This window comes from Salmo salar, chromosome ssa24 (assembly GCF_905237065.1).
Source record: "Salmo salar chromosome ssa24, Ssal_v3.1, whole genome shotgun sequence".
Lineage (NCBI taxonomy): Eukaryota > Metazoa > Chordata > Actinopteri > Salmoniformes > Salmonidae > Salmo > Salmo salar.
The window spans coordinates 37,104,259-37,131,538 of NC_059465.1; the positions used below are offsets into that span (position 1 = coordinate 37,104,259).

General features: G+C 42.7%; 2 protein-coding genes across 10 annotated transcripts in view; both read left to right on the forward strand.

The window, feature by feature from the left end:
• Nucleotides 1–286: 286 nt before the first annotated feature.
• On the forward strand, nt 287–24,543 carry LOC106585839 (E3 ubiquitin-protein ligase TRIM36). Of its 4 annotated transcripts, none has more exons than XM_014172518.2 (11): nt 287–675; nt 4,535–4,775; nt 6,409–6,477; nt 8,962–9,305; nt 9,698–9,844; nt 13,484–13,579; nt 13,950–14,203; nt 17,619–17,740; nt 19,363–19,668; nt 21,050–21,347; nt 21,812–24,543. In XM_014172518.2, exons 1-11 carry the CDS (start codon nt 589–591, stop codon nt 22,158–22,160), a joined length of 2,313 nt encoding a protein of 770 aa, XP_014027993.1. In that variant the 5' UTR covers nt 287–588; the 3' UTR covers nt 22,161–24,543. The 4 variants fall into 4 exon arrangements, with proteins under 4 accessions (XP_014027993.1, XP_014027995.1, XP_014027994.1 ...); XM_014172519.2 differs by lacking the exon at nt 287–675 and adding an exon at nt 3,212–3,709; XM_014172520.2 differs by lacking the exon at nt 6,409–6,477 and having other exon boundaries at nt 293–675.
• Nucleotides 24,544–25,792: 1,249 nt separating this feature from the next.
• Nucleotides 25,793–27,280, forward strand: part of LOC106585838 (serine-rich coiled-coil domain-containing protein 1) — a 133,449-nt gene continuing 131,961 nt past the window's right edge. For 3 of the 6 annotated variants that reach the window (XR_006761886.1, XM_014172510.2, XM_014172515.2), the window contains exon 1: nt 25,793–25,984. Coding sequence is in view for 4 of the 6 variants with exons in the window: in XM_014172510.2 (XP_014027985.2) it covers nt 25,962–25,984 (23 nt within the window). In the remaining 2 variants the exon portion in view is untranslated. Of the gene's footprint in view, nt 26,151–27,280 lie in introns of all 6 variants that reach the window. The other 3 variants (XM_014172514.2, XM_014172511.2, XM_014172517.2) reach the window with 3 other exon arrangements.

The following is a 27,280-nucleotide window of genomic DNA, read 5'->3' on the forward strand; positions in this document are numbered from 1 at the left end:
AACTATCAGGCAGAAAGGCATGTTTTCAGATCGTCTAGAAACTAATATGTAGGCTAAACTAGTATATTTATAGGCATAGCATGCATACATGAACGCACTGTTTCATTCGACTCCAATGAATTCCATAGTTTTATTTCGTAATCCATTATATTCCCAAAATCATTAGAGATTATTTTCTGTCATTTAAAAATAGCCATAGTCTATTCATTGCTGGGTGAGTAGGCTAGGGTTATATCTGAAGAAATACAAAGGTCTCAGTTGGAGACATCGCCGATGATGCTGCAGATGCCTAAACTGCGCGGGCAAGCGCACGCCTGAGATGTACAGTGAGGGCGGGGTTAAACATCAAAGATGATTTCTAGCTAAATCAAATGTTCTCAAGCAGCTGGGGCATGAATGAAGTGTATGCTACACAGGATGCTCGAATTATATAGGATGAGGACGAAGAAGCAACCATATTTCTCTGACTGTGACATTCACTCTTTGGGAAGCCATTCGATTTTTACAGTGTTTCGTATGCTATTTATTCCTTATTGACCCATTGTTTATTATATTCCCACCATTGTTTTGTCGACACTATCTGCCATTATGTCGGATACCGCGGATACCGAAGATAATCAGGATATGTTACCGAGTTTGGTCCAGCAGATAGTCCAGCGGATAACAGCGGGAGAGGTAAGTGAACGTCAGATATGATTTATGTTAATGCCAGATCTGTAGCCTGTTGGAGCAACGCTGGCGTCTTCAGTATTGCGTCTGCTAGATCTAGGTGTGTAGTCTGGGTAGAGGAAGGATGCTCAAGGTTTTGTGCGGTCCTTGGAACAGGATTAGGGATGTAAACATAAAATGTGCATGAAATATGAGGATTTGTAGATGGCTGTTGTAATTTATTGTATTCTATATGTATCCATCTTATCTGTATGCTATCTGAAAGTGTGACGTGGGCAGTTCATGTGGGGTGCAAGACTCACAAAGGTTTTTCTTCTCCATATAATCTCCATGAAGTCCTTTATTTTCCTTTATCCTTTTATAGGCTGCAAATAAATGCCGTTATCTTATGTCAAGGTTGTCAATCATCATAAATCGAAATATTGAATTTAAATATACTAATTCGCCTTTGCAGGATACCAAGTGGTTACATAAAGAATATACTGCAAATGCAGTCCTACGAAATATTCTAGGCTTTTGACCTATTAGCATACATTATTAAAGACATGCTCCGGAACTTTGGTGACTACTAAGTATTTTTTAAACATCCCACTTTGGGCTGGATATGCAGTTCATACATGCATAATCTATGAGCAGAATTCATGTCTTACCGCAATTAGCCACGAAATCCATAGTTTGAAAGTGACCGTTTTTTTTGGAAGCTGTGCTGCGCCATTTTCCTACATTTTCCTCCAAGTTGGCCAGCCCCATAGAAATTCGAGTTCAACCAATGAGCTTCAGCCCCAATCCATATGAGTGACAGCTAGCGAGAGGCACATCATGCACCTTCAGCAGAGTGAGCGACAGCAATGGCGTGGTCCACAAATCTGCACATATGCGAGATTCTACAATTTTTCATGGACCACTTTTGGCTTGTGAAGGCTACAGTCAGAACTACTGAATACAAAAGTACCAGATAATCTCTTTAATGCCCATCATTTGTGTAACTAAGACCCATGTAATATTTACATTTGGCGTGAACTTTATTTTGGACAATGCACCAGATGTGCAAACTGGTAGGATAAGCTTTAGTCTACATTTTAAGCCATTCATAATTAACATGGGACTTCATGTACTATAATATAGTCTATTCCTAATGCCCTTCCCTAAAAATAATCTTCAACGCTATGAGTGCATGTTCTCTGCAAATGATAGGCCAAACAGTTGCTATTTTGGTAATGCAACAATGTAGCATCTCTCAATTTTAAAACATTGTTGCAAACCTCAGGTTTTGCCCTCATACTCAACTGGTGGACAGCAGTCCGGATCCGGACCCAGAATGGGGTCAATACGGACCCCAGGTAACCGACCCTTGGCATCATATAAAGACACATAAGACATGGAACAATTTGTAGAATTGCAGGAATTGTTCTTTTAAAAAGCAAAAACATATTAGACCCATGCAAAATGTGTAGAATTGTGGGAAATTAGCTTTAAAACTGAACAATTTCCTGTCTGCCAACAAGAGGGGTGTGAACAGTGTGAGCTAGGGGTTTGTTACTGTAATGACGATATCCATACGGACTTTAGCCACCTAGGACATTTGTGTGACCCAAATGTTCTTGGTGGCAAAGCATTTATCGGCCAGTGAAAGCCGATCCTTTTGCCCTCCCTCTCTTTTAACCCAATGAGTCCCACCGTATCGCCGGCACGTTTTGGACTTTTGGACTTCTGTGTTGTATGATTGGATTCGTCTATTTCTTCTGCATCCGCCGTAGATACCAACCATTCGTCTGTGTGATTAACGTGGGCTGAGCTAGAGCTGTGTTTGTGAGACAAGGATGGATCCCGAAGTTGCCCGGAACAGGATCTTGGAGTCCGAATGGCTTGAGTTACAAACTATTAAAAGCTATCTATGAAAATCTGATTTCCGTCCTCGCAATGGGAGTTATTTTATGTGGTTCCTTTGATTTCCGTCTTCGCAATGGGCTGTCTAGCTTCCGCCCATCCTTTCTTTAGATTGGCGATACACCTCCATAAATAAAATAACTCCTTGCTTGGTGGGCGAAATGATGAAAAACGCCACCTGCTGGAGGGAGACCGATTTTCCGTCGAGGTGGGCCTCGCCTTTCTCTTCCTCTGATGATGCTCACAAGCCACACAAGAGTCGTTAATAACACCTGTCAAAGTCGTTACACGGAGGTGCCAAGTGTCTGCGGGGTTTCACTCCTCCCTTGTACTTGATTGATGAATTAAGGTCACTAATTAGTAAGGAACTCACCTGGTTGTCTAGGTCTTCATTGAAAGGAAAAAAACATAAGCCCGCAGATACTAGGCCCTCCATGGTATGAGTTTGACACCTCTGTTCTACATAGAAGATCATTGGAAATCCGAGGACAAGGTGTCTCTAATACTGTAATAAGCTCACATAGTTTCTGTCACAAACTCCAAACAGTTGTCACTGACTAGTTGGATATTAATTACCCAGTGAGCAAACTATTTCTGTAGCCCACTAGCAGCATTCATAAACATACATTTTTCTCAGATTTTTGCTTTGGCTGACATTTTATTTTTATTGAAATGTGTCAATAAAACTCATAAATGGTACTGCTTATGTCCAGTTGTTTTGTGTTGTACTTGTAGCCCTCATTGTCCTGAAAAGAAAATGGTAAAACACTTAATTGTGAGGCTAAATATAGTCTGTAAATGTAGATAAACGAGTCCAATTTTGACTGGGATCTCGGGACTGATAGGGTTAAATACTCAGGGCTGCAGCATTGTTACTATGGTGATTTCAGTGTCTCCAAGCCGCCCCACACAGCTTGCTGCTGTCTGTCACTGTCTGAACTGCAGCAGCGCTGTTGCTGATTCACGCCTCGCTGTTTCATCCATAGCGTCTAGTCACGGTATTTAATTCATTGTCGACTCAACAGCGCTCTTGAGTGCAGTAGTCGTAATCTTTAACAAACGCTGGAGAACTTTTAATAAACTAAACGCCTCAAGAACAACAACAAAGATATTCATCATGTCTGCGGTGTCGCGACGTAACTCAATTGTATCGGTAAGTGGAAATTGTACAGGTAATACTGGTTTTAATACGACAAACTAAGTTAGGAACACCCTCGTGAAACGATACTGATTAATCATTGTTCGAGGTTTACAGACTCGATGGTTGACCTTGATTTTATTATTTCAAATTGCGAGGTTGAAATTAGGGTATTTCTATAGCGAGAACTCCCTGTCATATGGTAATGAGAATCTGTGGTTCCTTTTTTTTCCGAGGAATTGTTAGCTTTGTTGTAACCATTTTGTGCTTCCTCAGCTAACCAACAAGCTGATGCATGAACTTCCTTAGTTACGTGCATGGCCTACCAGGGTAGACGCTACACTTTAATGTTTTGTTTAGGAAAAATCTAATGTATTGATTAGTGTCAGGTGAGTTTGTTTTTGTTTGACTGTTTCAAAGTATTTGAAGTAGGCAAGCCTAATACAATGAAGAATGTGGTTTGTTTTAGACGTATGCCTAGTCTATTAAAACTGTCTTCCTTTTCAAATGAAATGTTTAAAAAAGTAACGATAATATCGATTCATACTATGTATGTTACTGTAGGCCAGCGTTTCCCAAACTCGGTCCTGGTTATCCCAAGGTGTGCAGGTTATTTTTGTTTTACCTTAACAGTACACAGCTGATTCAAATAATCAAAGCTTGATGTTGATTTTAATCATCTGTGTAATGTAAGGGCAAAAAACAACAATGTGTTTCCCTTGGAGACCCTAGGACCGAGTTGCTATAGGCTTTGTCTTGTCCACCGGCCTGATCTGGTATGTGGGAGCAGTTTGCCTGAGACTACTGTAGACCTAATAGTGCTGTTTTTGTCCACACCAGGTCCCTATCAAGAATATTGAGCGGGAGCTCATTTGTCCAATTTGTAAGGAGCTGTTTACGCACCCCCTCATCTTGCCCTGTCAGCACAGTGTTTGTCACAAGTGTGTCCGAGAGCTGCTGCTGTTGAACCATGAGGATTCCTTCGACGCTGGGTCTGAATGTTCCCTCCCTGGGAGCCCAGGACCCCGATCCAGAGTTCCCTCACCAAGCATGGAGAGGCTGGATAGGCTTGCAAGATCAGGTGCGTTTGGGTTTGGCCAGTCCTCATGCCCATATTGTGATTCTGACAACATCACATGCAATTTGCAATAAAGTTCTATGGACATGTCATACCCAGGTTAATCTTTCACATGTATTTGCTGAAAGTCATTCTCTAGGTTGTAGAATGAAATAGACACCACCACCAATCTCATCCAGTTTAAAATCATCATGTTAGATGTTCATACTTTTCCTCTAATCTTGTCAACTTTGAGGCTGGTCTTATGTTTCTTTAACAGAATGAAGTAACACGACAAGCATTTAAGTCATCACTTTTGTTTTGTCTAGACTCTAGTTCCATGTCTGTAAGGCATTCACTTCAAAAAGCCTTTAAATTATAGTTCTATTGTGTGGATATTAGTAATACCAAGCAATTTCTTAACATAACATGCCTATTTTTTTCAGCACCTAGATAGAATGAGGCTTGAGTTATGTACAGATGGTGGAACAAAGCATGGTTTATCCCACTAAAGCATTTAAAATGCTTGAGTATGGGGGGGGGCAATATTATTATTTGCTTTGCAAAAAAAACTAGAGGTCCAAGGCGCTAGCAGCATGGAGTGAGACAAGGCAGTCTTTCACTTAACCATAAGCTGGTCCCTGCCATTCCAAAACACCAACCAATTCACATTTGCCCAACCTGAATGTGCCCATTCTTCATGTCCAGGTCTGCATCTATTAAAACAGTGGATACATTCAATGCTGTTTAGAAAAACAGGGTTATAGAGCTGGTAAAAATATAATACTTCCTTGGTCATCTTAAGAATCATTAACTAAATTACAATCCCTGTGGGGTTAGTAACCATGGCACTCATGCAGATTTAGTGTAACAAAATCTGATAATTACGTTGACAATCTTAAAGAACATTATTTAAGGAATATTTTGGCAATGGGGTCCTTGATCTACTTCCCCAGTGTCATATGTACTCGTAGATACCATTTTTATGTCTGTGTCCAGTATGAAGGAAGTTGGAGGTAGTTTTGCGAGCCAGTGCTAACTAGCGTTACCCATAGATTTCCAGGCATTGCGCTATCTGCTAACTCCAACTTCCTTCATACTGGACACTGAGGCATAAAATGGTATCCACACATTTATCTGACTCTGGGGAAGTAGATCAAGGACCCCATTGCCAAAATCCTTAAGTATTCCTTTAACCTACCTTTCAGTAAAGTCTTAAATCTCTGACAGCATTACAGTAATGTTTTTACCCTTGCTGATTGGATGTCAGCCCAGTGGTGGTCATGGTGACAAAACCAGCCTGCGTGGAATGAATGGGGGATTAAATGAACTGAAGCCAGGACTCCACTATATTTATCAGACAAGTGCTTTCAAAGCTAACAATGGTTTGTTACTGCAACCTCAATGTTTTCTTCACCTTGTTTTATTAGGATTCAGACCAGACTTTTTTTGTTTTAGAGTATGTTAAACTCAATGTACCTATAGATATTTTGATTTCACATGTTTTGACCTAAACCTTTTTTAAGAGGGCAATTTCTTTTAAGCACTGTTGTTGGCACTTGTCCACTGTTATTGGAAATACATCAGGTTTGACTCCACTTCTGTTCACATACTGTATATGTTAATCTCACTTCACTTCTTTGTCCATTGCTTGCAGCCACACTGCAGAGAAGGTCGTTTGGGAGGAGAGGTAGACGCGGGTTCCATTTTTTGAATAGCTGTAGTAGTGAGTACAGTGTTACTAGATCCCCCCTCCCCCGTGAACCCCAACTTACTGTTACTCTACTGTTTGTAACACACAGCTGACAATAGACCACCTGTTTTTGGTAGACGTGGCATTCTGGCTTTTTAAAAAGTCTACTGAGCAAAGACATAAATGTAAATTGTCCTACCAATTTGTCTACATTTGGTGTTATTTTTTTTTTAATTTATTTTTTTCTGGCCTGGTGCTTTCAGGGTTTAGTGCTCCCCTTTCAACACATGCATGTCTTAGTAAGTAGGTTGGTGAGTGAGTGAGCTACAGCTCTGTATGGGAATCTCAGGTGAGAGAAATGGGTATGGATGTAAAGGAATTGGTTTAAAGTGGAATTTCTTAATGCCTGGGCAAATGTAGAGGGGTTTCCCCTCCCTGTAGCCTCTGATGCATTCAGTACCTTGTGGGGGAGGCCAGTAGATTCACGTTTAGAAGCAGCAGGGGACCTAGTTCTATGTAACACAACACAGGGTTAGTTTTAGATATGCCAAGATTCTCTAGAGCAAGGGTGTCAAACTCATTCCACGGAGGGCAGAGTGTCTGCAGGTTTTTTTTTCTTCCCCCTTTCAATTAATACCCAGACAACCAGGTGAGGGAAGTTCCTTACTAATTAGACCTTAATTCATCAATCAAGTAAAAGGGTGGAGTGACTACCAGCAGACACTCAGCCCTCTGTGGAATGAGTTTGACATGTGCTCTAGATTATACCACTGCAACCTTCAATCATATGCCTGCTGACAGGCTTGCCCCAAGGATGCTTTTTTAGCACTACGGTTCAGCTGTAATTGAAAATGATAATGTTTTAGACTCATGTGTTTGTAGAGATTGCTCTTAGCCACAAGCCAACGTTCTAACCAACTAATTTGTTCTATTTGATGTGACACGCCCCATAAAGCACACACATTTGTGACACGCCCCTAAAGCACAATGCCAAACAAAACAATGGTCTTACTGAAACTTTAGCAGACATTTGTTTTTCATTCAGGTTTTACTTATTTTTTTATGTTGCGCTCAGTAGATGTTTTAAAGTCTACGCCGCAATTGTCCTAATGCTAGTGAAAGATTCCCTCCATTATAAACACTTCACAACATCTCTCCTAACAAGTGCATCTGAACAAGTATCTAAAATGGCACCAGAATGAGTATTACTTAATGCAGGATACCAACCAGTTCTCCCTTTCATAGAGATCAAGTATTAAAGGCAACCAACAGCTTTGTCTGAAATCCATTCATCTTGACAGTTTATATTTCAAGTAGAGTTAAAAGAAGGTGTAGGGAGGATGAATTCCTCCATTTTAGATGTGTTTCTCCCAGCGTGTACACTATTTGGTTTAGTCACATACTCTTGGCAAGATTGCCTGCATCCCTTTTGTAATGCAGTCCTGGTTATTGTGACAAGGCTCTGTCGCATTATGATGACTCGAACCATGTTAATGATGTGGTTCTGTAGGTAACCCACCCCTTTGCCCTGCTATAATGGCCTTGCAATGACTCGTCAGTTTTTGCCCTGAGCTCTTTCTCTGCACTGGCAATCACCCTCTGAATCCCACTGTGGCAGCAGGCAGTGTCTCAGCCTGCTACCGTACACCTTGCTGTTGGCACATGCTGCAGCAACCTCCCTCCCTGACCAGAACACCCACTCAGCCTAAGTATCTGTCCTTTTAATCTCCCCATCGCCTTCAGGCCAGGACACGTGGCCCCCACCTCATCGATTTCCATCACAATCCCCTCCTGACCTGCCGCTTCATCCAAAACATCAAGCCTGCTCACCCACTTCTCTATCCTCCTCAGTCTGCCATTATTATACACAGTCACACACACATTCCAAATGCAAACGCCATGATTGACCCGCATGCTTGCTTTGCGCCCACCACTCGTCTGTTGGTGTTCTGCAAAATGTTTTTTTTCTTCCTTTGCTTGCCATTTTCCTAAATGCATTTCATGCTCAGTGACAAGGTCCAGCTGCTTGCATCTGTCATGTGTCATGAATGCCTTTGTCCTCATATTTTCTAATAATATGCTACAGCTTTGTCATCTTTCTAGATGATGATGCTTTACAAGGCATCTGGTTGTGATGCATTGAACTGGACAAATGGTTTCAAAATGAATTTCCTCTGCAGGTAGTGGAAATCAATTACACTTTTACCCTTTGGTTGATCTGTTCTGTCATTGCTTTTACAGTTTTGTCAGTGGGTTTCCCACCTTTTACTTTCCGCCTGATTTTGTAATTTATTTAAAATCATTTAGAATTTACGTGAATCTTTATGTCCAGGTCATTGTAAACACATGCTCTTCCTATCTCTTGTGTGATCCATTGTTGAGGGGTCACCCTGTAGCGAGAGCTGCCGGAGAAGGAAGGACCTGTTTGTTCTGGCGGACACTGACCCTTCCAGTCTGCCTGTCTCTGTGCAGGCCCACCCTTCGATTAGTCCTCTAATGGCTGTTCTGTCCTAGCAGGCTCCATCTCCTCACCAGGATGGAGACGTGGCTCTGTGACCCCCCGCGTTACCACTTTCCCGTGCCCAGGCTGCCAACACGATGTGGACCTGGGTGAGCGGGGCATGAGCATGCTCTTCCGGAACTTCACCCTGGAAAGCATTGTGGAGCGCTACCGGCAGGCGGCCCGCGCCGCCGTGGCCATCATGTGCAACATGTGCAAGCCGCCCCAGCAGGAGGCCACCAAGAGCTGCATGGACTGCAAGGCCAGCTACTGCAACGAGTGCTTCAAGTTCCACCACCCATGGGGCACCCCCAAAGCCCAGCACGAGTATGTGGGGCCCACCATGAATTTTAGGCCCAAGGTAGATACCATTGTCCACCTCGGAGGGGTTTTCATTGTTTATCGCAAGCAGGTTTTTCTGGTGTTGATTTTAGATTAGTGACCTGCTCATGTCAATGATGGTGGATGACTCATTGAGTTGATCGGGTTAATGGTGCAGCCATCAGATTTGCTGACAGGACTGGTCCTTAACCAGCTCACTAGCATTCATTGTTTGTTGCGAAACGTTTTAATTTGGGCTGACAATACAAGTCTCTGCTCTGCCTGTCTTTTGTTGTGCAGTTGCCCATTCAAAGCTAATTAATTCTGGCCATTAAAAATGTCCTCCAGTACTTCTGTTTTGCATTTTGTGGTGTGATGTGTTTGCGACATTGAAAATGTCAGCTAGTCCAATGTGTTTCTCACGTCCATCAGGTGCTGATGTGTCCGGAGCATGAGATGGAGAAGGTCAACATGTACTGCGAGGTGTGCCGCCGTCCAGTCTGTCACCTGTGCAAGCTGGGAGGCTCCCACGCCAACCACAAAGTCACATCCATGAGCAGCGCCTACAAGATCCTTAAGGTACCGTATAATGAATTGTTGTCTCGAGCCGTTCACTTGACCTGACTTGAACCAAATGGGCCGAAATGGGAGGGACCTATCTGAATTTGTCCAATAAGAAAGTTTTGTTTTCTGTTGCAAGTATTTTTGCTACGGTGTATACTAATGAATACATCCTTGGGGAAAGTGTTAGTTTTGAAGTGGTTGTCTGGTCAGTGACGCAGTGATGTTTACAGACTTTATGGCTAAAAGTATGTGGACACCTGATCGTCGAACATCTCATTCCAAAATCATGGTATTAATATGTGCAAGGAGTTGGTCCCCCCCCTTGCTGCTATAACAGCCTTAACTCTTCTCTGAAGGCTTTCCACTAGATGTTGGAACATTGTTGCGGGGACTTGCTTCCATTCAGGACATTAGTATGCTCGGGCACTGATTTTGTGCAATTAGGCATGGCTTGCCGTTGGCATTCCAATTCATCACCAAAGGGGTTAAAGTCAGATCTCTATGCAGGCCAGTCAAGTTCTTTCACACTGATCTCGACAAACAATTTCTGTATGGACTTCGCTTTGTGCATGGGGGTGTTGTCATGCTGTAACAGGAAAGGGCCTTCTCCAAACTGTTGCCACAAAGTTATAAGCACAGAATGGTCTAGAACAGCTTTTCCCAAACGCGGTCCTTGGGACCCCAAGGGGTGCACATTTTGAGTTTTGCTGTAACACTACACAGCTGATTTTAAAATGATCAAAGCTTGATGATTAGTTCATTATTTTAATCAGCTGTGTAGTGCTAAGGCAAACTAAAACGTGTACCCCTTGGGGTCCCGAGGACTGATTTTGGGAAACCCTGGTCTAGATTGTCATTGTACGTTGTAGCGTTACAATTTCCATTCACTGGAACTAAGGGGCCTAGCCCAAACCATGGAAAAACAGCCCCTGACCATTATTCATCCTCCACCAAACTTTACAGTTGGCACTATGCATTCGGCCAGGTAGCATTTTCCTGGCATCTGACAAACCCAGATTAGTCCATCAGACTGCCAGATGGTGAAGCCTGATTCATCGCTTTGCATTGCGCTTGGTGATCTTAGGCTTGTGTGCGGCTGCTCGGCAATTGGAAACCCATTTTCATGAAGCTCCTAACGAACAGTTCTTGCTGACGTTGCTTCCAGAGGCAGTTTGGAATTCGGTAGTGATTGTTGCAACTGAGGACAGACTACTTTTCCTGAACTCATTTTAGCACTCGGCGGTCCCGTTGTGAGCTTGTGTGGCCTACCACTTCTGAGCTGTTGTTGCTCCTAGATGTTTCCACTTTTGAAAGGCTAATTGACATCATTTGAGTCAATTGGAGGTGTACCTGTGGATGCATTTCAAGACCTACCTTCAAACTCAGTGCCTCTTTGCTTGACATCATGGGAAAATCAAAAGAAATCATACCTCAGAAAAAAAAAAGATTGTAGACCTCCAAGTCTGGTTCATCCTTGGGAGCAATTTGCAAATGCCTGAAGGTACCACGTTCATCTGTACAAACAATAGTACGCAAGTATAAACACCATGGGACCACGCAGCCGTCATACAGCTCAGGAAGGAGATGTGTTCTGTCTCCTAGTGATGAACGTACTTTGGTGCGAAAAGTGAAAATCAATCCCAGAACAACAGCAAAGGACCTTGTGAATATGCTGGATGAAACGGGTACAAAAGTATCTATATCCACAGTAAAACGAGTCTTATATCGACTTAACCTGAAAGGCCGCTCAGCAAGGAAGAAGCCACTGCTCCAAAACCGCCATAAAAAGCTACGGACTACGGTTTGCAACTGCACATGGGGACAAAGATCGTACTTTTTGGAGAAATGTCCTCTGGTCTGATGATACAAAAATAGAACTGTTTGGCCATAATGGTTATGTTTGGAGGAAAAAGGGGGATGCTTGCAAGCTGAAGAACACCAGCCCGACCGTAAAGCACGGGGGTGGCAGCATCATGTTGTGGGGGTGCTTTGCTGAAGGAGGGACTGGTGCACTTCACAAAATAGATGGCATCATGAGGTAGGAAAATGAAATGGATATATTGAAGCAACATCTCAAGATATCAGTCAGGAAGTTAAAGCTTGGTCGCAAATTGGACAATGGTCTTCCAAATGGATAATGACCCCAAGCATACTTCCAAAGTTGTGGCAAAAAGGCTTAAGGACAACAAAGTCAAGGTATTGGAGTGGCCATCACAAAGCCCTGACCTCAATCCTATAGAAAATCTGTGGGCAGAACTGAAAAAGCGTGTGTGAGCAAGGAGGCCTCCAAACCTGACAGTTACACCAGCTCTGTCAGGAGGAATGGGCCAAAATTCACCCAACGTATTGTGGGAAGCTTGTGGAAGGCTATCCAAAACGTTTGACCCAAGTTAAACAATTTTAAAGGCAATTCTACCAAATACTAATTGAGTGTATGTAGACTTCTGACCCACTGGGAATGTGATGAAAAATCATTCTCTCAGCTATTATTCTGACATTTCACATTTCTTAAAATAAAGTGGTGATCCTAACTGACCTAAGACAGGGAATTTTTACTAGGAATAAATATCAGGAATTGTGAAACTGAGTATAAATGTATTTGGCTAAGGTGTATGTAAACTTCCGACTTCAACTGTATATACTGTTGTGGGGCGGAAGGTAGCCTAGTGGTTAGAGCGTTGATCTAACCCAAAGGTTGCAAGATCAAATCCCCGAGCTGACAAGGTAAAAATCTGTCGTTCTGCCCCTGAACAAGGCAGTTAACCCACTGTTCCTAGGCCGTCATTGAAAATAAGAATTTGTTCTTAACTGACTTGCCTAGTTAAATAAAGGTTAATAATACTGTTTTCTTGGCTCATCCTATATAACTACTTATGTATACCTATTCACATACTGTCTGCCCATCAATCACATGTGTATTTATCTTCCGGTCTCTGGTCCGGAAGCTTATTTCCCATGGCGTTTTTGCATTGCGTGTTTAGACACTGTTTTCTCCACATAGCTCATTCCACTAGATCTACTGCTGTACATAGCATTCTTAGTATAGTGTCTTGTATAGATTGCATTTGGATGACTGTTAGTGCTATTTGGATTTGTTCTGACATTTTTATTTGTCTACTTAATTTACATCATTGTTAGGAGCTAGTAACTTAAGCATTTTGCTGCACTACATCTGAAGTACATCTGCTGAACTATGCACACAACCAGTAAACGATTTGATTTTGAGCCCCCTAATGAAATATTGATCAGTCATTTGTATCTGTGCTGAGTGGCACATGTCCACAGGATCATTTTACCTTTGAGCAGTGTAATCCACATGTGCGGTCATCAACAACAAGCAACCCCCCCCCCCAGACTAGACAGAGGTCAGTCAGCCACTGAAAGCAGAGGGACAGAGGACTCTGTCCTTTGACTGTAATCTTAGAGGCCTATGGACACGGGCACCGGGCCTGACTCATCCATATTTAATGTAATAATTTGTATCTTATGCTTATCTATCTATTGAACATCTCTGATCTCTCTGCTGGCTGTAATGTATGCAGAGGCATATTGGGTGTTTTGTTCTGATGAACAACCGGAATATTCCGGGATGAGGTAGGATTTCAATCGGGTTTCTCAATGCTCTCAAATGTTATTTTTTTGTGTTACCAACAGGAGAAGCTATCAAAGAGTATCCATTACTTAATCAGCAAAGAGGACCAAGTGAGGACTCAGATTTCCCACCTGGAGGTGTTGATCAATGAAACTGAGGCAAGTAGTTGTTGACGGAATAAAACTAGTCCTGTGTCTGTCTTATATTAAATAACAAAGGGACATTGTCTGCACTGAGAAGGAAGGTCACATATTCAAATGCATGTAAATACATACTAATTTGCATGAATTCCACTGCAGAAGGGTTTGCTTAGTCTGACTTTGTCTGTACTGTATTATGATGGCTTTCTCTTGTTTACATTTTGTTGTAATATTACTTATATGCTAGCCTGGTCCCAGATCTGGTTGTGCCATCATTCCTACTTTGTCATGCAAAACTCCCTGTGGTAAGGAGGCATGATGGCACAAACAGATTTCTATGCAGTTTTATTGCACCATGATGCATTGACACCCTTCCCTACCTCTACAGGAGAATGGCCAGGTGGCGGAGTGTGGGGCCTATGAGCACTTTGAGCGGCTGTTCCAGACCCTCCAGGAGAGGAAGTCTGAGATGCTGAACTCCATCGCACAGTCGAAGACGCGGCGTCTGGAGCAGCTCAGGGGCCAGGTGGAGGAGTACCAGGGCATGCTGGAGAACAGTGGCCTGGTGGGCTACGCCCAGGAGGTCCTCAAGGAGACAGACCAGTCCTGCTTCGTTCAGACGGCCAAGCAGCTGCACACCAGGTCAGCCTCCGCTCCAGGGACAAATTTCCCCTAGGTGCAGATCTAGGTTCAGCTTCCCCTCCAATCATAACCTAAACCAGTAGTGGGGAATTGCTAATTTTAACATTTAAGTCATTTAGCAGATGCTCTTATCCAGAGCGACTTACAAATTGATCTGAGGGAAGATCAGCATCTAGGGCAATTTCACCCTACACCGTCAGCCTCCAGCCCTGACTGCCTGCCACTCTCAACACACGTTAGTATACAAAGGCACAGTAGAGACTGGCTCCTGAAGGTTACCATCAGTGGCGATAAAGGCTAATGGTTATTTAATATCACCATTGTTTAAGAAAGGTCAGTAATCGAAAGACCTCCATTCTTAAAGGACCCGTTTTCAAACTATTACAGAACATGATGCTATTTCCCTGTGGCTGCTCTTGTCATCTAGGTTTCCTAATGGGGATTTGGGCCCCGTGACTTCTCCAGTACTAAAATAAATCTGCTTATGGGTAGGTTGAGTGTGTCAAAGATCCATGACACCACGTATCGGGGACACTGGGACAGATTGGAATGGTGAAGTGCTGTTAACATTCCCCATGTCCTGCTCTAGCTCTAATCCTGCTAATTGATCTAAATTTGTACCAAAAAAAAGCAGCTTTGGGATTTCATTCACCTAACACTTACATTCACCCACCCACACAAGTCTCCCAGGCTCATTTATCTTGCCTGCCTGGGAAATGGTTCCTTCTCTGATAGTGGTCTCTTTGCTAGCATGTATTTATTTTGAATCCCCATTAGCTCTGCCAAGGCAGCAGCTACTCTTCCTGGGGTCAAGCAAAATGAAGGCAGTTATACATTTGAAAAACATTACAATACATTCATAACAGATTTCACAACATTAAGTGTTTCCTCAGGCCTCTACTACCACATCGATAACACAATCCATTGTGTATAGTGCATATGTTGTGTCTGTTTGTTGCTTCAGTCCCTGCTGTTCCATAAGGTGTATTGTTATCAGATTTTTTTTTTAAATCTAATTTTACTGCTGGAATAGTTCCATGTAGTCATAGCTTTATGTAGTACAGTGTGCCTCTCATAGTCTGTTCTGGACTGTGAAGAGACCTCTGGTGGCATGTTTTGTGGGGTATGCATGGGTATCTGAGCTGTGCCAGTAGTTCAAACAGACCGGTGCATTCAACATGTCAATACCGCTCATAAATAAAATTAGTGACGAACTCAATCTCTCCTCCACTTTGAGCATGTGATTGACATGAATATTATTGTTAACTCTCTGTACATCCAAGGGACAGCTGCCCTGTTCTGAGCCAATTGCAATTTTCCTAAGTCCCTCTTTGTGGCACCTGACCACACGACTGAACAGTAGTCCAGGTGCGACAAAACTAGGGCCTGTAGGACCTGCCTTGTTGATAGTGTTGTTAAGGTAGAGCAGCGCTTTATTATGGACAGACTTCTCCCCATCTTAGCTACTGTTGTATCAATATATTTTGACCATGACAGTTTATAATCCAGGGTTACTCCAAGCAGTTTAGTCACCTCAACTTGCTCAATTTCAACATTATTTATTACAAGATTTAGTTGAGGTTTAGTGAATGATTTGTCCCAAATACAATTTTTTATTTTTTGAAATATTTAGAACTAACTTATTCCTTGCCACCGTTCTGAAACTACCTGCAGCTCTAAGTGTTGCTGTCATTTCAGTTGCTTTAGTAGCTGACGTGTTGAGTCATCTGCATACATAGACACACTGGCTTCACTTACTCTACGCTTTTTCCCAGCAACAGACTATGATCGATAATGTCAGAAGCTGCACTGAAGTCTAACAAACAGCCCCCGCATTCTTTTTGTCATCAGTTTCTCTCAGCCAGTCAGTCATTTGTGTAAGTGAAGTTCTTGTTGAATGTCCTTCCCTATAAGCGTGCTGAAAATCTGTTTACTGTAAAATAGCATTCATTGTATCTGGTCAGACTATTTTTATTTTTTTTCTTCCGGAAGTTAACTAAGGTTTGGTAACAAGCTGATTGGTCGGCTATTTGAGCCAGTTAAGGGGGCTTTACTATTCTTAGGGAAGGGAATAACTTTTTCTTTCCTCCAAGCGTGAGGGCACACACTTTCTAGTAGGCTTAAATTGGGAATGACAATATTTTCCACTATTGTCCTCAGTAATTTTCTATCCAAGTTGTCAGACCCCGGTGGCTTGTCATTGTTGCTAGACAACTATTTTTTTCACCTCTTCAACACTTGCTTTACCGAAGACAAGCATTGTCATTTTGAATATGATAATTTGGTTGGATATACTTGGATGTGTAATGTCAGTGTTTGTTGCCTTCATTTCATGTCTACGTTTGATAATCTTGCCAATGAAAACATCATGAAATTAGTTGTCATATCAGTGAGTTTTGTGATGTATGAGCCATCTGATTCAATGAATGATGGAGCTCTGTTTGCTTTTCTGCCCAACATGTCATTTAAGGTGCTTTAAAGCTTTTTACTGTCTTTGTCACTTATCTTTGTTTCATAGTGTAGTTTATTTTTGTTTAGTCAGTTTTGCCAATCGGTTGTACAGCCAGACCAATTTACCATCTCTTTTGCATCATCCCTCTCAACCATACTTTAAAAACAAACAAAAAAATATTCCTCATAAATCCCCATGGCTTGAAGTCATTTTCTTAATAGGTGCATTGCTTATCCCAGTTAGTAACTGGGATAAGCAATTTCATGAATGTGTCACGTGCAGCATCTGGTTGCTCAAAATGGACCAACAAATATTATTCACATCAACCTCACTACAAAACATATTGTATGACCTCTTATACACTATTAGGCCCAGCCTTTGGAACTTTGGTTTTCCTAGATATGACTACTATATTGTTGATCACTACATCCGATGGATTTGGATACTACTTTCAAACGCATTTCACACATTATCCAGATACTGACTGTTAGCACTTGGTCTACAGCAGCTTCCCACCAGAATGGGCTTTAAGTGAGGCAGATGAACCTGTAGCCATATTAGCCAACAGTATTTAACATGAGCTCCTCTCTAAGCTTTACGGGAATATGATTCTGAATATAAACAGAAACGCATCCAACTCTGGCATTTTGTCTTTTCTGTAATGTTATAACCAGGTATTGCTACCACTATCATCAAAGGTGTTCTGAGTGAGTTTGAGGCATATAATCAATTACATCTGTTACTAGCAAATTATTGATTTCGTGAACCTTGTTTCTTAAGCTACACATGTTAACGTGGGCTATTTTTAACACTTCTGGGATGCTTGATCATTTTTCTTATTTTACTGGGAAGCTTAGCAGAGCTGCAATAGTCTCGTAGCCAGTTATGGAGGGCAGCTATTCACTTTGTGTTCACTACAAAGTGAATAGCTGCCATTTTGTTTCCTCTTTTCTTTCTCTCCAGAATTGCAAAATCCACCGAGTCTCTGAGGACGTTCCACCCTGCGGCTGACCCCTCCTTTGATGAGTTTGTGCTGGAAACTTCTAGAGAGGAGACTCTGCTGAAGGAGCTTTGTTTTGGGGGAGGTGAGTTCCCCACCCCACACTCCTAATATGTAATGATGAATGCAGACATTGCAATGCAAGCCCAAAGTTGAACCTTAATTTGTTGACACTCCTCATTGGTTCCCCTTTAACTCACCTCCGCTTCAACCTGTCAGTCACTTTCACCTCCTCCTGGGCTCTGCTCTCTGTTAAGACACTGGTAACCAGAAGCCCTTTTAATTGATTAAGCCGGTTACACTCCTGATATACACACAGGGATTTTGGCACAGAGAGCATTGCAGGACTTTTTGCTGGTCCGCTGCTTTGCATATAGACTTGATTTGGAGAATAGGGAACTGTCTGGCGGGCTGGATATAATTATGTTCCTGTGAAAAGGAACTGATTTGACATGCGCATATTAAGTAGGGGCAGCACTACCCTGGAAGTAAACAGGAGGCTTCTTATAGGCTCCCATCTAACTGTGGTTGTCCTCAGAATGAGTTCCAATCCTGCTCCCTCTGTCCCACAGGTATTACTGTGTGAATTGAAGGGGCTTGTGGGCTCGTCGCGCTATAAAGATTACTGACCACAAAGGGGCCCTGCTTTGTCTCCCCGTAGTGAGACTGGAAGGGTCATCTGTGTTCGTTAGCGACAGTTGGTTGGCAGAGCGGGGGCCGGTCTGTCCTTGAGGACAGGGTTCAGACCTGTAAAAGTGGGCTACATGGAGCAGCGCTGCATGGATGTCTCCTCATTAAACTAGACCAGACAGAGTAGAGGAACGAACAGCTCCAACCCAGGACCAGGATCACGGCAGGGTTGTATTCACAAGGCAACAAATGGAAGGAAACGGTATGGGTGGGGGTCTGGGGATGGGGACAGTGACCTCCCAGATATATCACCCCAAGAGGTGATGTGTAATTTCAACCCCAGTACTCAAGCAGATCTCATTACGGTGTTGTGGAGTCTTCTATGCTCACACTGGCTCTATATTTGAATCTATCCCCCCCCACTAGTTGAACCATAAAGGCATTGTGTTGTGCGTTTTCCCCCTTCCTAATCCAGCCCCTCCAGAGACTGCAGTCTGGTCTCACAGCCAGTGAGAAACAAGGAGAAGCCTCTGTTTGGTGTAATGCCTCCTGTCCTGTCTCGTCCCGTCCCGGCCGTAGCCTGATCAATAGGTTGTTTCTCTGAGAATAGCGGCGCTCTCGGGCTGGTAGCCCGCTGGGTTGGCAGGCCGCCCTGTCCCCCGCCCCTCCAGTCCTGATCAAACCTGCTGGACCTGGCTGTGGCTGACAGGAAGCTATGTCTGCAGTGAGGGGAGGGGGGGTGAAGGATTAGCAAAGTGCTTTTCCTGGCAATATTTCTTTCTTTTCTTTTTAGCTTCTCAATCTTCCTGTCCATATTCTGTCTGATCTGAGTTCAGTCACATCTCGGAAGAACTCCATGCACTTACATAAACTAATGTGTCTATCTGTTTTTCTTTTATTTCCAGATAACCAATACCATTTTAAAATAAGGTCTAGCATGTTTTGTATGGACTGTTATGTCTCTGTCAAGGCTTGCTTATGTTAGTTTGTCAATTTAGATATTTGTATTTTTTTGGGAGAATTGGACTTTAACCTGACCCCCTCACTCTGCCATGTGCCTTTTCTCCGCTCTCTCAGTCCCCGAGCCCCCTATCATTGATCTGTCCCGTAGTCGCGTCTACAACGAGGGCTTGTTGTGCTGGCAGCTGGCTGAGGATACCCTGGCCACAGACCACCAGGTACTGGAGTACAGGAGGCTGGGCGCGGAGCAGGATGAGGAGGGTGCCAGCCACTGGTGCCTCACAGACAGGGTGTACGGCCCTAGCACAGTGGTGTGTGATCTGGAGGCCAACAGTCTCTACTCGTTCCGAGTCCGCAGCTGCCGCAACTCCCTCTACAGCCCCTACAGCCCAGAGGTCACATTCCACACACCACCTGCCCCAGGTAGGCACCAGGCACTGATGTCTCACAAACGCACTGAGGATGATGTCGTATTCATGTGTAGGGGTGGCACTCGTGATGGGCAGGGACAGAGGTGGGCCTTGGCCATATTCTGAAACACGGCACTACTGGAATTGCAACTCATAACCCCCAAAAAATGCTCGGCAATCATGTAAGCTTTAATGCCATTTCTGTGTTGCAGGAACTGGGAAAAAGTAGTATACTGGGCTATATACCGGCGTATATCTACTAGGCTGTGAAAGTAGAAGATGCTCCACTGTTCAAAGTGAACTGTGGGATAAAATACAGTGGACAGTTATGAAACCTCTGACTATCACTTCTGCAACCCATCTCCTTTGTTGGATTGCAGAAATCACAGCCTTTTGAATGCTTTGTTGCTTTTAGACTGACTGAAGCAATGCAGCAGAGTCCCAGAGTAACAGTATATCTGCTTTCAAAGTGTTTTTCAGCCTCTGATGGTTAAGTGCTCTGATTTTTAACTGTCATATACTGTCTGTAAAGCACTAGTTATCTCTTTAATTCCTCAAGTCTATTGAATTGGACAGTCCCCACCCTCTCATCATAACTTCCATGTGTGTACAATTGCTGATCCATTTGGATTTTGTTTATCCTCCGTTGCCTCATTAGTCTGCAGTAAACTCGGGCTGAGAGCTGGGTCCACTGTGGATTGAAGCCCAGTGATGGGACTGGGAGCCCACATTCCTGTGTCCTGACTGGGGATTTTTCGCAGTGGGGTGTGCAGTGTGTTAGTAATGAGGTGGAATTCTGGGTCAATGCAGGCCTCAGACAGACCAGACATTACAGTAGCTGCAACACGCCTGACAAGTCAGTGTAGGCATACTGCAGACTTATCATTACTGTACGACAATACATTTAACCTTCATTTAAAAAAAAAGGACATCTTTAAGATCACTATATTTTGTGTAGTTCATGCAACAAGTGGTAAACGGCTAGTATTTTTGTCCTTGTGTTTGAGGGATATTCATGAATTAAATGCTCTACCATGGAGACAGAATGCAATGGCTCATTGCACAGGCATAGCTATATTAGTTGGTAAGTGAATAGTAATTATGGCCTTTGGTGTTGTAACTATTTTGAGACTTTTTGAGCCGCAGCAGATGTGGCTTAAATAATTTCAAATAACCTTACATGAGAAATAAAGCATTGTTTTTGTCTTTCAATACATGTAAATGGATAAATTTGGAAATTCTGTCAATTCCTTCACTTTAAAAAAAAATCTTTACAATGGTGCCCTCATGTGACACTTTATGAAAGCCCAGCTTCTCCCTGGCATCCTGAGACGATCAAACAGGACATCCTATCTGCGTCTGACTGTTCCTTTTGTGTTGCTCTCTTCCTGTAGCATTTGGCTTCCTATTCAACGACAATTGCGGCTTCAGCTCGGAGCGGCTGGCGTTGAGCAAGCGCCGTGACTCTGTGGAGAGCATGGCCGGCATGGCCTTCCTGCTGGCTGCTGAGCGCGTGCAGACAGGCAGCTACATGGGTCTGGACTACATCATCGGTGACACGGGCATCTCTCAGGGCAGACAGTACTGGGCCTTCCGTGTGGAGCCCCACTCCTACCTGGTCAAGGTGGGCGTGGCCTCTGATTCCAAACTGCTGGAGTGGTTCCACAACCCCCGAGACACTAGTAGCCCCAGGTAAACTCTGCCGCCTCAGACTAACTCTATCACTCACTAAGGATTAGGACTGAGTCACAAAGAAGCCTGCGACGTAAAAAGCATTAACTTGTAAACCAGGGGTGTCAAACTCATTCCATGGAGGGCCTAGTGTCTGCTGTTTTATTTTTCAGATAGCCCTAGACGGCCAAGTGAGGAGTTCCTTACTAATTAGTGACCTTAATTCATCAAGTACAAGGGAGGAGCGAAACCCTGCAGACACTCAGACCTCCGTGGAATGAGTTTGACACGTGCTGTCGGGTTAATTCACAGAAAAGGCCTTAGTTTTTCAACAATTCTTTCAAATATGTTTCTGCTATTACCTACTGTGTGGTTTTACTGTTGTATATTTGAACAGGCTTCCAGGTAACAATGAGGAAACGGTGTGACAGTATTATTGAATGGGCTGTAGTTGTAGGCTGACTCTGCCTGTCTCCCACCTCCAGGTACGACCACGACAGTGGGCACGACAGTGGCAGCGAGGACACGTGCTATGATCTGTCCCAGCCCTTCACTCTGCTCACTGTGGGCATGGGCAAAATGTTCCTTCCCAAAGCTTCCGGCGGCGACCATGGCGACCACAGCAACCGGGTGCTGCCCATGCCACAGCGTATCGGCGTGTGCCTAGACTACGATGCGGGCCGGGTCTACTTCTACGATGCAGACACCATGAGGTGCCTTTATGAGCGGCAGGTGGACTGCTCCGGTACCATGTACCCTGCCTTTGGCCTCATGGGTAGTGGCAAGGTCCATCTAGAGGAGTTCATCACAGCAAAGCGGCTGTCGTATATGTGAGATGCTGGGCCTTCCACACACACAGGTCCCTCCCTCTCAACACTTGCCTTTGCGTTCATGTTGGTCTCTGCTTTCAGTCAGGTATGTTTGTAGTGATTTAGTTTTTGTCTGCAGTATTTCAGCTGACTATTAATCCAGTTCTGTTTTTAATGAACACCTATTTATGTATCACTAAGTCCAGTAAAACGTAGCCAAGAGAAACCTGAAGAGCCTTGCAGCTACGTCTATGCCTCTGTGCCTTTCACAATAAATAGGTAATCTAACGAATGCTATGATTTGTCTAACTGTGCACAACAGCAAGGCTAGTCATCACTTACAAGGGTGAGTGTATGTAGGTCACAAGGACCCCTCGGTTGAGAAACATCCCCACCAAAAATGTCTAATACAAATCATACCTAATCAATGTCCTTAGTCAAGAGTCTGTCAACACCAGTTTGTTACACTGCATTTGATTTGGACACATTCTCAAAATTTGCACTTTTTTTTTTTTAAAGACGAGCACACTTTCTTGCACTTAATCTCACTACCTAACCACTCTGAACACTATTTCAATGCGGAGCACATTTATCTAAATTGTAACACTAGACATCCACATTCAGGGTGTAATTCTAACGAGGTCTGTGTGTGCTACTCAGACGTAAATCGTGTGTTGGTGTCAGTGGGAGACTTTTGTTGTCACTTAAAATTACACTCACGGAGATTAGTTGTTGGTCACGTTAATGAATTTACCTTGCACTGCTGCCACGGATGTAGTTGTTCAATAGCAGTGAATGTTTTGTGTTCACCACTGGGAATGTGAAACTTCAAACACTACAGGTTCTCACTACACACTGTCCCACAGAACTCTACTACGATGCGACTTCTTCCTGACACATGTCATGTTACTGTACAGAGCTTACACATTTGTTACGCACGTTGACGATTGGCTCTTGAGTATCAGCTAGGACAACAAGGTTTTAGGGCATACCACGGGTCTGTTCAGCCGTGTGCAGTGTTTCAGAACCTTCCGATTTAGAAATATATTGTGTAAACCGTTCAGATGCTTTGTCCTCTAAAAAAGGGAGAAATTGTCTCTCTACATTTTCTATTTCTGAATGGTTACCCCTGCTGAACATAGCCCCGGTCCCCTCTGGCTTCCTTACATGGGTTTTTGGACTATCTGTACATATGCTTTGTTTTCTTGAGGGTAAGGATAATCTGTTTTTCTCAGGTTTGTGGCCTATGGGCCTTAGGCCAGTAGCACATCAGCCCTGGAAAACTATACCTTTCTCCTCAACAGAATTTTACTTTTCTTTGCGGCTTCCATAAATACATTAGTAATTTACTGTACCCTAATCTCAGCCTTTTAAGATTGTTCATATATCCAATAATAAACTGAAATTAACAATTTTAAATGTTTACCTCAATGTACATATCTAGTGGCATTATTTTGGGGGGGGTGAAATAAGTCATAGATCTGCAATTTGTTTTCTATGAGTTTGTATGTGCTGTGAAGTTTCTCAGCTTAATCAAACTTGAGCAATTTGGGAACTTGGTGGAAAATTGTAGTTGGAACTAGATCATGTCTGACTGAATTTGTCAAGGGAGCATTTTAAATCTGTACGCCTCCTTCTGTGTGTTGTGATGTTTTAGGTCCATTTGAGTGTTTCGTATCCTAGAATTTGCTGCGTTTAATTGTTTTGCTTATCTGAATCATGTAAGTTCATTTTGAGGAACAACAATCTAGTCTTAATTTTAAATCCTAGCTGCTTCAGAATTGGTGCGCATAATTCTCTACCATTCCTTTTAGGACACAACACTTCTACCTGTTCCTTTTTTAAATGACTGTTGAAACACCTTTTAAAAAGTCTATGCACTTAATTAACAGGTTCGGGATTGTGTTTATCACAGAATGTATTATTTACAGAACAAATTGAATGTCTCGTAGGTGCGTTTTTGTTAATTTGCTTATCTTGGGTCAAGTCACTAGTGGCCGCAGGAGTTGTCTTTCACAGTAGATATTTGCTATAGTGCTCGTCTTATTCTAGCTACTGTACATATCACTGCTGATTTTAGAAAAAGGGAATCCTATGGTTTTCAGTAGTAAGTTAAACCAAATATTCTGCAGGCACTCAGTCTAATGGTTCAGGCTATCACTTTAAACTATAGCATGTATGCCTCGGCTGTGCAGGTCTGTGTGAATTGTTGTGCAATATTACGTACACTGCAGGGAATAGACCTGTTGTATTCTCCTATTGTAAGTAATGGGATATGTGATGTTCGCTTTCTGTGAGTGATGCTTTGATGTACATTAAGCGTTGTCTGTCTTCAGATTCTTGAAATACTACGTTATTTTATTTGCTGTTTGGGAATTTGTATGAAATAAACAAGTGTTTTAAACCAATTGTGTGGCTAATTTGTGTTCACTTTGAGTAAGGTTTTATAAACGGTATGTGTTCAATCATGTCACCCTCCTGGGAAATTTGTTCTCTAGTAATAGAGCATTCTGAGACTGAAGTGCAAGGAAACTGGAAAATGTATGAAATGCACACATACTGACCTTTCTCCCTCTCCTCACTCCAGATCCCCCCCCATCCTCATTAGACAGCATGTGATGCTACTGCCTCTGCAGATAAAGTAAGCTTATCTACCCTTATACAGGTCATCTACACAATTACTTCTGAGGCAGGAGTTCTGTAGGATTTATGAAATCCTGAAGGGGAAAAGTTGACTTGGACTCGTGCAGGAATCGGCTGTATCGTGCAGGAATTTTCAAAGATCCTGTACATCGGGTAAAAAAATATATTTTTAAGTATATTCCTACAGGGTCAGCTAAATTCTTGCAGGAGTCCTGTAGGTGCAGAACCTGCAGGATTTGTTACTCCTGCAGAATATGCTATTTCTATAGGAAAGTGACAATGAATCCTGTGGGGATTTTCTTACAGGAACAAATATCCTACATGATTCCTGCAGAAAAGAAATGTAGGATATTTGTTACTGTATGAAATCTACTAAAGGTCCAGCAAGATTTTTCCTGTAGAAATCCAGGAATCTTTTTTGTGTGTTATTGTGCAAATTGAGCTGTTACATGTCTAACAGTGTTTTGACTAGTGTTGAAGTTGGAAACTAATTGGTACCAGAAGTCTGCAGCAGCGGACCCATTTCCTCAGACGGGAGGACAGAAAGTTAACCAATCATCTCTGTAAGGCTGGGTTGCTTTGGTGAGGGGGCCTGATGTTGAAAGACCCAAAACACCCAATGACCCCAGGTTACATCACTGTCCAAGAGCGTTGTGAGATGTATTTATCCAATCAATGAGGATTTAGATATTAATGGTAGCAAATCAATACAGAAAATAAAAATAAATTATGCAATCATACTGTGTGTGTTATATAAAGATGCTCTTATCATTTGGTTTCCTGACTGGACTACAGGGTGACTGAAATAGGCACACCTGCAATTATGATACTAATTAAGAAAAGATGGTATAAAATAGTGAAAAAAATTGATTGACACATCTAATGAATTTCTCCTCCATATAAGTCACTGTTCAGCTGTTGTATACTCTTGCATGTTGATACATTCTCAAGAGCAAAATCACAAAAGTAATGCTGCCTTTTTTTTTTTTTTTTACAATTATATAATTTTCGTTAGTAGCCATACTGTTGCTTGACAATGGGCTCAGCATTATCCATACCTCAATGGCATCCTCAGGCCAATCGGAAGCATCACCAGCTTCATGAAGATGCGGCTCAATCTTCAGGGAAGGTGTGAGGTGTACGTCACCTACGCTCGTGGTCTGTGTAATACGGAAGAGAGGATATGAGACATTCCACGTCATTGAGGTGCATTTGTGCGATATATTTTTTGAAATAGTTTAGCTATTTCCGTAAGATTTTCATGCGTTTGCACACCATGGTTAACTTAATATTGAATCATTAGAGATTTAATTATATTCAGACCAGCTTCGTCTTTCACTGGAGCGGCCTGGACATTGGAATTCAGCTCAAGGTAAAAGATTAGCTAGCTTGTTAAGTTAGCCGCAGCTTTTTCGCCGGGTCTTCGAGCGCTCACATGCACCTTGCTTGTCAACTAAAAACAGCTCGGTGATAACTATATTTGAGTCGTCGTCTGCAACTTTGGTATCGTGGCTGTATTTGGTTCGAATTACTTGCCTGGTCCATGGCTTTCCAGTTGACAGTGTCCTCACCATGAATAACATTGAGATTATGGTTGGGCACGTAAAGCTTCAAAATTGTTGACGTTTGACAGATCGAGCTGCTATCCTGCGTGCAGAGATTGAAGCTAGCTAACGTTAGCTAGCGACAATAGGCGACATTTTAATACCTGAAGTTAATCAAGATTTACATCTAGTTAGGTATCAATATACCCATATTAACATTTTAATAGCAATCTAACAGCACCTAGCTAGTTCGTTTTCAGCATTAAATGCACCAGTACAACAACTGTCAAGTGTTTTCCAACAGGGAATTAGCTAGCTAACTAGTTGTCATAGCTACTAACGTTACAGTACTGCTCCGTGCCCTTTATGGAAGGGGTTTTGTGTGGCGTGATTTATTACATTATAGTTACCTAGTTACTACCTAGTAACTGCATTGCATTCAACTGAAGACCTAACAAGTCTTGTTAGGATAGGATGAGATTCAGTGTTATGTGCCTTGTATATGTCTTGAATTGAAATGAGTAAGATGTCTCGTCTTTGGAGTCATATAGCAGCTAATGGTTATTGTGTTTAGTGAGATGATGCATAGCTAGGTAATTCATTACATGAAGACAATAGCAGTTGCTGTACAGTATCTGGTTGAGTTTGTGTTGTTGTTACATGTAAGCTGTTGTCATTCAGGAAACACCCATCAGTCACATTCTATTATACACCTTGTTTCTGCCATTAATGTTAAGAGGGGAGAAATATGTAGGTGTAGGTCTATGAATAATGAGCTGTGGGAAGACCTTACATAACTTGACTAGTTGGGACATGGGAAATACACAATAGCAGCATATCAAGCCATCACAAACCACATCATCTTTTCTTAAAAAGAGCACATTATATGGATACAGACTTGGTCTGAATGGAATGACTATGGCTTCTGTAAAAACAGTGCACTATAAAGGGAATAGTG